This window comes from Bison bison, unplaced genomic scaffold (genome assembly GCF_000754665.1).
Source record: "Bison bison bison isolate TAMUID 2011002044 unplaced genomic scaffold, Bison_UMD1.0 scf7180017864461, whole genome shotgun sequence".
Lineage (NCBI taxonomy): Eukaryota > Metazoa > Chordata > Mammalia > Artiodactyla > Bovidae > Bison > Bison bison.
This window is the reverse complement of record NW_011495023.1, coordinates 14894664-14904052: the sequence shown is the minus strand read 5'-3', so window position 1 is coordinate 14904052 and position 9389 is coordinate 14894664. Positions and strand designations below refer to the sequence as shown.

Sequence of the window (9389 nt, the reverse complement as noted above, 5' to 3'; positions counted from 1 at the left end):
CAACCTCCAGATCCTTAGACGTGTGATCAGAGTGGAACACAGTAGGTCATAACCTTGATGCATAAACAACAAGGACAGCACAGAGAAGTATACTCAATCAACTATACTCCAATATAAAATAGCGAGTTTAAAAAAATATAAAGTGAGTGCCTCTGGGCATCAAGAATTCATAAATAAGATGAAGAATAAGAGAGAGGGGCTCACAGTGGGTGTAAGCATTATGACACATTTAAGGAGGCTTCCCTGGGCACTGAGAAGGTTAGGGTCAACCAGAGGGGCGCCCCTACCTCTTAGGCTCTGGAAGTGAGTCAACAGAAAACAACATGAAGGACAGATTTGAGTGACTCGTGGGGCTGGTTTGGGGGCTTGAGTAGAAGATTATAAAAACATAAAAAGGTGTGATCTCCAAGAAAAGACATTTTCTTGGTTTCTCTACCAAGAAAAGACATTTTCATGAGCCAAGGTGCAGCCCTGAGCAGTAAACTGTGAATATGTGATGAAAGAAGAGACTAAAGATACGGGTGATGATGATTCAATATTTATGATGATTCAATATTTATTGCATCATCAGTATTCTCCAGGCACTGTGCTTCATGAACAGTAAGCATCTCATATTGGCCCCACAATTTAATGAGGTAATGTCTATTTTCAGTCCTATTTTACAGAAAGAAAAACTGCTCAAAGAAGTTCTAAGGTAATTAAGTAGCATTTCTGGGATTTGAACCAACATTTCAGTTTAGAGCCTGAAGTCTTCATGATCACACAAGAGTCCCAACCTCATTGGTCCAGTCCACCCTCCAGATGGGCATCATCATGATCTGACCTGTCCCTTGCTCCAGCTTTGAAGAGGAAAGCAAATTGTCAAAGTGCAGTATCCTGAGATACGCACCTTACAGAGAGAGGTGCAGTCTCACCACGGAAGACTGGGTTCTGGAAGGGGTGGGGGAGGGGTGGCTGTGACTATAACTTATGAGAATATTTCCGTAACACCCCAGTCAGCCCACAGCAGTGGAAGCACCTTCCCAGGCCCTGAATTCAGCCTCACGGTGACATGACACCAATTCTCCTTTCCCTAAAGAGGGCTCTGTCAGTGAGTGATGGATGTTCAAATAAGAATTCTGTATAACTTGCTCTTTGGCTTTTCCCTCTAGGAGTGTTTCTAGTTCAGTGACGAAAATACAAATCAATCACCGAGAAGAAATACAGTGGAATCCTAAATTTAGGCCTAGTAAACAGAAATACTCTAACACTATTGAGAAATCTGGTTTCAAGGAAAACACCATTTACCCCAAAGCTCAGTGAGTAACACATAACTTAGATGACTGAAAGGGATGACCATGGTCAGCCATCCCAAATTTAGACTCTGTCCATATTTAGAAGGCAAGGAGTTGTCATAATATTTTTATCGTTACCACTCAGTTTGGAAGAAAAGAGAATTTCTAGCAATTTTAAGATTGTTTAAGGCTGGAGGCCCAGCTTAGGCTATTGGGTTGCTGGTGGGGATTAACAAAGAGCCAGTCATTTGCAGCAGTATGGATGGACCTAGAGATGGGTGTCATGGGTGTCACGCTGACTGAAGTCAGAGAGGAGAAACATAGGACATCCCTTATATGCAGAATCCAAAAAAGAAACTATACAACTGAACTTATTTACAAAAGAGAAACAGACACAGACACTTAGAGAACGAACTTATGGTTACCAGCAGGGAAGGATGGAAGGAAGGGATAATTAGGGAGCCTGGGATGGATGCGTACACACTGCTATATTTAAAATGGATAACCAGCAAGGTCCTACTGTATAGCACAGGGAACTATATTCAATATCCTGAGATAAACCATAGTGGAAATGCTTATGAAAGAGATTGTATGTGTGTGTGTGTATATATATATATGTATGTATATATAACTGAATCATTTTGCTTTACAATGGATATTAATACTTCAATAAAATTTAAAAAGAAATTAAACCCACCCTTAACTTGAAGGTTACAGGGTGAGTAGCTCACACCAACATGCTTCATTTAGCCAAGCCCCAAACCAACTCTAAACCTGAACTTGGAACAAAATCATCTGTCAGAGCTTTTCTTTCTTTTTTTTTTTAAATTTTATTTTATTTTTAAACTTTACATAATTGTATTAGTTTTGCCAAATATTAAATTGGTTGAGGTTAAGGCTTGATGCCAAAATCAGAACGTGCTCATAGAAACCCAAATACGGTTGGTGCCAGGTGCTTCTTTCTGTCACCTCCACATCACGTCGACCTGTACAAAGGGGTTTTGTTCAGCTACACGTCATTCTCTAACAAAAGAACGGCAAAGCTCCACGTGTGGGGTCCGCTTACCTTTCAAGGCAAAGATGAATAAAAGGGCTACCTGCACATCCTTCATCCAGTAACTCCTGAGATGGATAGTCTGCTCACAAGCAAGTGGGAAAGAGCTTGGGGTTTCAACCTAGGAACTCAGGTCTCGCGTGAGGTTCGCAGGGTGTTAATCATCTTAAATGGGCAACAGAGTCTTGCGCCTGCTCTTTTTCAACAACGCCAGGTGCACCTGATATCAACAAAGCCCGTGAAGCTTGGGGCGGGGGCGGGGCGTTTGACCCGCAGTATTAGTATTGCCTGCAGATTGTTCAAAGTCAAGCCCCACTCAGACTTACAGCAGCAGAAATTCTAGGGATGAAGTTCAGCTCTCTACATTGGAACAAATCCTCCATTAGTCCTAACGTCTGCTGAATTTTCGAGAATTACTGCACTATATCGTGATGCCTTAATTGAAGCTCTAAAGACAACTGAAGGAGAACTGCCTGCCCTGCCCCCCTCCATTTTGAAATCAAAGAAAGGTGTCTGAAGATTGTGTTTGTGTGTACGTAGGAGAGGTGTCGGAGAAGGCGGTGGCACCCCACCCCAGTACTCTTGCCTGGACAATCCCATGGATGGAGGAGCCTGGTGGGCTGCAGTCCATGACGTCGCTAAGAGTCGGACACGACTGAGCGACTTCATTTTCACTTTTCACTTTCATGCATTGGAGAAGGAAATGGCAACCCACTCCAGTGTTCTCGCCTGGAGAATCCCAGGGACGGGGGAGCCTGGTGGGAGGCCGTCTATGGGGTCGCACAGAGTCGGACACGACTGAAGCGACTTAGCAGCAGCAGCAGCAGCAGGAAAGGTGTATGTGACTGAGTGACACGATTCATTTTGGCAGTAAAATGGGCTTTTCCCCTCTTGTCAAGATATCTCATTAAAAAAAAAAGTGAAGCATCTATTTTCTAAGAAAAATGACTAAAGCCAGAGTTATTTTCTAGTTTAATAATTTTGCTAGAGGGCTTCCCTGGTGGCTCAGTTTGCTAGGCTATCAGTAATGCTGCTTGTATATTTCATGATGTTCCTACTGAAATAATGTTCTATATTTCCTCAGAAAGAATAGAACATGTTTTGCATGTCAGTACTATTATTCTCATAAATATACTCTGTTAAATCCATGAGAGTTTACACAGTAATCTCCAGCCTTACTCAAGTTTTGTACTGTTAAAAATTTTTGAACTTCATCTGTTTTTTCCAGTTTTCTTTACCTGGACCAGATTTCCTTTGGTGATTACAGAGAAGAGTGTTGACACAATAGCCTTTAAACTTCCCAGGCTTTGGGACTTCCCTGGTGGTCCAGTAGCTAACAACACTGTACTCCCAATGCAGGGGGCCTGGGTTCAATCCCTGGTCAGGCTGGATCTTACATATTGCAACTGGTGCAGTCAAATAAATAAATGAATAAAAAAAAAAACTTCCCAAGTTTGCTTATTTATGAGCATTTCTGAGTCAGTGGGTCATGCTCTTAAGTGAACTATATATATATATTTTTTTTTTTAGTGTTGATATAGAATCTGACATCCAGTAACAAAAGGTAATACAAACCATCACATTAAAACTGGACTTTATTACATTTGTTTGCAATTTAGTTTGCTTATGGTTTGTAATTTCACATACACACAAAAATATATTATTGATATCAAAGAAGTTGAAACACATTGTATCCCAACAGACATCTGTCCATTTCAAATACTACAAACAAACATCTTTTACTAGGGAAACAATTCTTTTTGAAAGTTTACTAGAATTAATTTACAGCTTACCAATTACTAAAAAGGTGTGAGTTCCATCATGGTGTTGGAAACTTAAAACGAAAATTCAATTTATACACTACAGAAACAAAATTACATTATTAAATTAATAAGTTAATAAAGATACACATTTCACCTATGATAAAAATATTTAATTTATAAATCATTATAGAATATAATAAAAGAAATGAAGTGAGGCCAGAAAATTGATTTTTGAAGGATTTTGAGACTATAAACTTATATTTTAATATTTTGTTCATATATAGCCAAGAGGAAGAGAGAAAGCCAACCTAGGGTCAGTCCAAAGTTTTGCAGGAGAAACATCAACCAGGGTCGCTGTGTTTGAACATGAGTCATTTCAGGAAGCTAAAAAAAGAATAAAAAACCAGAATAAGATCCAGATATACTCACTGCTGGGAAAAGTTTGGTGGGAAAACATGAGAGACTCTGTTATTCAGAACTTAATAACCTTTCCAATTCCCCAAACGGTTTCAAAATGTTTAATACCCACTCTCACCAAAATTCTAAAACATCAGATAAATTGAACCATTAGAATGTAGTGACAAGGATCCTAGCAATGCCAGAAATCTTAAAATGACAGTTATCAACTGAAAGCAAATCTAATTCTGATTTTTTTTTGGAAAATATTTAAATGTGAAATATATAATAGATGAAAGGAATTCTTTTTGATGGTCCTATTGGGTTTATGAAATTGCTAAATGCACTGGCTATTACAAAGCATATATTTGTTTCTTTTCAAAATGATGACTGAGATCTTCCTGACCTTTGGAACAATAAAGGCATCATTTCCTAAGGCTAGGTTTTATTCTCAGAGAGAGAAATAGCAACAGATTTATGTTTGTGAAATGCTGTAACGCCATTTAGAGGGAAACATTCACTCAACATCTGTGAGTCATTCCTCAATCTGTTCATCTCACGTTCTTTTGATTCCTCACCCTGAGAAGGTCAGGGTCACTGTCTCTCTTTCATGACAATCATTTCCATTGGAGCATAGCCTCAGGTCAACAGAGATTGGACACTGAACTCAACCCTGGCACTACAGACACTCAGCGCTGGATAATTCTCTGTTGTGGAGGTTCTCCTGTGTGTTGTAGGATGTTTAGCAGTGTCCCTGGTTTCTATCCACTAGATGTCAGTTGTCCCTCTGCCCCTAGTCATGACAGCCAAGAATGTCTCCAGACCTTGTCAAATGTCCCCTTGGGGGTTCTCTCCTCTGGTTGAGAACTACTGGATTCGTACCTAGCAAAAGAAAGGTCAAACATATAAAATATGCAAGGGCTTTAAATTTATAGCAATGGAAAACAGATTGATGTCTTTTTTTCATGCCTGTATGGGAGCATCCTGGATGTTCTGTTTCAGTGTGTTTGAGATGGATATTTCTGTGTTCAAACTGGCAAAATAGATGGAAGGAGGAGTAAAATTATTGCATCCTGCTATCTCACACCCCAACACAGAGCCATGGAATAAAAGACAAAGTGGGATCCAAACTGCTATCCTGAATGGACGGATGGATGAATGGACAGATGGATGGATGGATAGCCTTAAATTATGTAATATACATATGTGTCACATTCCTTTTCAGGTTCTTTTCCCTTAAAGTTTACTACAAAATATTAAGTAGGGTTCTGTGTGTATATCTTAATCCCAACCTCCTAATTTATCCTTCCCCCACACCCTTTGCCCTTCGCTAACTGTAAGTTTGTTTTCTATGTCTGTGAGTCTAGTCTCTTTCTGTTTTGTAAATAAATTCATTTGTATCATTTTCTCTAGATTTCACATATAAGCAATATAGGCTTATCCATATAGCAACATAAGCTATTTGTCTTTCTCTGTCTGACTGATTTCACTTATTATGGTAGTCTCTAGGTCCATCCATGTTGCTGCAAATGGCACTCCTTGCTTTTTTAATTAAAACAATTTGCTCTGTGATAACTTGCCATCTATTCAGGGGTATGTACATTTATAAACCGTACTGAAGGCAAATGTTGCACTATCCAGTAGCAGATCTTTAATGACACCAATAAGAAGCCATTTTTCAGAATAAAGATGGAAATAGACAAAGAAGTGTGAACTTAGGATGGCCCAGGAGTGTGAACCTTAGGTGTAGAAGAAGGAAAGACACCATCTTAGTTTCAGAGGATGTTCCATAAACCATCCTTTATGTCAAGTCCTCCCTCATATAAAATTACTGCATGGGACATGATATTAGTATTTATCCACTTGCCTTCCTGATGTGCTTTAACATTCTCCATGAGCATTCACTTTTAAGCTTCAACTTGACTAGGGATACAATTATGTGGATGGAATCAAGTGTAAAACATTTATTTACTATCACTTGCTAAAATGTTCAGAAATCCTAATTAGCAGTTGACCATCATAACTACATCTCAGTTAATTAAGAGAACTTGTAGGGACCATTATCTGTAGACCAGTTACAGTCAATATGTGGGCTTCGTGCATATCAGGGAATTTTTTTCCTATGCCTGATTGAAATTTTTAAAAAGAACTTCACAGTGGTATGTTAAAGAGTTGCATCTTAAAGATTATTTTCCAGAAAATTACAACTACTTGACTGTCGTGTCTTGACATTCACTGATTAGACTCGGGGAACTTGCCAAGCGTGGAGGTTAAAAACGAAGTTACTTTCTGCTTCAGGATTTCCAAATATCTGGCAAAAGTCTGAAGAACATTTCTCCTAGTACTATCTCTAGAAGGCAAGGCTGTTTTGCTATCATTTCTCTTTTTTTCTACTTTTTACTTCAATGTTAACACATTCTATTCATCATTTCACCCCTCTAGTCTTAGGGTATGAATCAAGATCTGTAAAATTGTTCAATAACAGTTTAACTGCCCTGGAGGAAAAGGGGACTTTTCTTTTTTGAAAGCCAGGGAAAATGGTGGCATTTAAACTCTTCTTGGGTGTTTTTTAAAAAGAAAAAGCACAATATGTACTCTCAAAAATGAATTCCTATGGACTTTTATTTCCCTTCAAATTTGCTGACTGAAATGATTAAAAATATGGCTAGATTCAGAGTAAGTGAAATGCTGCAATCAGATGTGGTTTGAGCTTCAACATTTTATGCTTGTATCTTTTGGAAAGACTTTCTGTAGAACTTGCTAGTATTTTGGTATGTACCCAAGAGATATTACGGTTCATATGTCATCCATAATAATCCAAAACAGTGCCAAGTACTGTCTCAAAAGCAAGCTTAACTAGGCTTTCTTACCAAACCATGTGGACATGGGAAGTGCAGACAGGCCAATCAAATTATGATCAAAGCTTCCATGTCAGGGTGAGAATCTCTTTAAAGTTTTAAAATTTGAAATTTTCATTGTTTGTCTGTTTCTATAGACTTACAAAGTTAGTCTGTTACAGCTTTTTTCCAGTGCATACTGTCTGCCTTATAAACAGAAGCAGTAACATGCTATCTTTTATGACAAAGGCCGTGTGATACCTATGTATTCTACTACATATTTTTATCACATGCAGTGACTAATTGGACTTTTTAGTGTTGGCATTTTTTTTCTAGCTACTTAGAAATGTATTGGGCCATAACAGAGGTGAATTTCAGATAGAAAGCTGGTCTTTGCAGGTGTTTGTATATCCTGTACAATAATGAGATGATCTGGCTTCTTGTCCTGGTTCTGACGTCACGTCTACGTGCCTTTGGATAAGTCATCATCCTTCCTGAGCCAGTGTTTCCTCATAACTGAAAGGCGTTAATCATTTTACCTCTTGCGGGATTTTGAGGAGTAAATAGGAGAGAAGGAAAGATATAAGTAAAGGTGTGATTAAAAAAAGGATGTAAATCAAAGTAGATGTTACATAAGACCTTCCTCTAGAGCATCCTGAGAGACCTTGAGGAAAAACAAGCTGCTAGAAAGTACTGCTGAATCGATGGGAAGTTATCACAGAGCCAATTGTTTTAATTTTTTAAAAGAAAGGAATGCCATTTGCAGCAACATGGATGGACTTAGAAATTATCACATGAAGTGAAGTAATCCAGAGAAACAATCTAAAATAAATGGTGTAACTGAACTTATTTACAAAACAGAAATAGACTCAGATGTAGAAAACAAATGTATGATTACTAAAGGGGAAAGGAAGCATGGGGATAAATTAGGATTTGGGGATCAACATATACATACTACACATATAAAATATATAATCAACAAGGACCTACTGAATAGTACATGGAACTCTACTTAATATTTTGTAATAACCTGTAAGGAAAAGGATTCTGGAAAAATAAATATATGTAACATAATTTAAGGCTATCCATCCATCCAGGATAACAGTTTTGGATTCACCTTTGTCTTTTATTTTGCTGCTCTGTACTGGGATGTGAGATAGCAGGTTGCAATAATCTTAATCCTCCTTCTATCTAGTTTGCTGGTTAAAACAAAGAAATATCCATTTCAAGTACATCCAAATAGAACGTCCAGGATGCTCCCATAGAGGCATGAAAAAATACATCAGCCTATTTTCTGTTGCCATAAATCTAAAGCCCTTGCATATGTTGTATGTTCGACCTTTCTCTTGCCGGATACAAGAATCCAGTAGTTCTCAACCAGAGGAGAGAACCCCCAAGGGGACATTTGACAAGGTCTGGAGACATTCTTGGCTGTCATGACTAGGGGCAGAGGGACAACTGACATCTAGTGGATAGAAACCAGGGACACTGCTAAACATCCTACAACACACAGGAGAACCCCCCAACAGAGAGTTATCCAGCGCCGAGTCTCAGTAGCGCCAAAGTTGCGTTCAATGTCCCATTCATGTTGACTTGAGCCTGTGCTTCAGTAGAAATGACTGTAGTGAAAGAGAGACAGTGACTCTGACCTTCTCAGGGTGAGGGATTTGAAAGAATGTGAGACAAACTATGAAAATGAAAATACAACGTATCAAAACTAGTGGTATTCAGTGAACACAGTAAATAGAGGGTAATTGACAGGATCAAATGCATATATTGGGGGAAAATATATAAAAGCAATAATCTAAGCTCCCAATTCAGGAAACTAGAAGAAAACTAGCAAATTAAATCCCAAATAAGGAAAAAAAAAAGAAATAATAAAAACTAGAGTAGAAATCAGTAAAATTGAAAATAGGAAATCAATAGAGAAAAATCAACAAAAACAAAAGTTGATTTTATGAAAAGAACAATAAATTAGACAAGTCTCTTCCAGGCTAACTAAGAAACAAAGACAGAAGACACAAATTACTAATATCAGAATTGAAAGAGGGATATCACTTAAAAA

At 38.2% G+C, this 9389-nt stretch overlaps 1 protein-coding gene across 1 annotated transcript in view; it reads right to left on the bottom strand.

Moving 5' to 3' along the window:
* Positions 1–3905: 3905 nt before the first annotated feature.
* Positions 3906–9389, bottom strand: part of SLC39A12 (solute carrier family 39 (zinc transporter), member 12) — an 82484-nt gene continuing 77000 nt past the window's right edge. Inside the window, exon 11 of the mRNA XM_010859990.1 lies at positions 3906–4475. Within this exon, the coding sequence (XP_010858292.1) occupies positions 4347–4475 (129 nt within the window). The 3' untranslated portion in view covers positions 3906–4346. The remainder of the gene's footprint in view (positions 4476–9389) is intronic.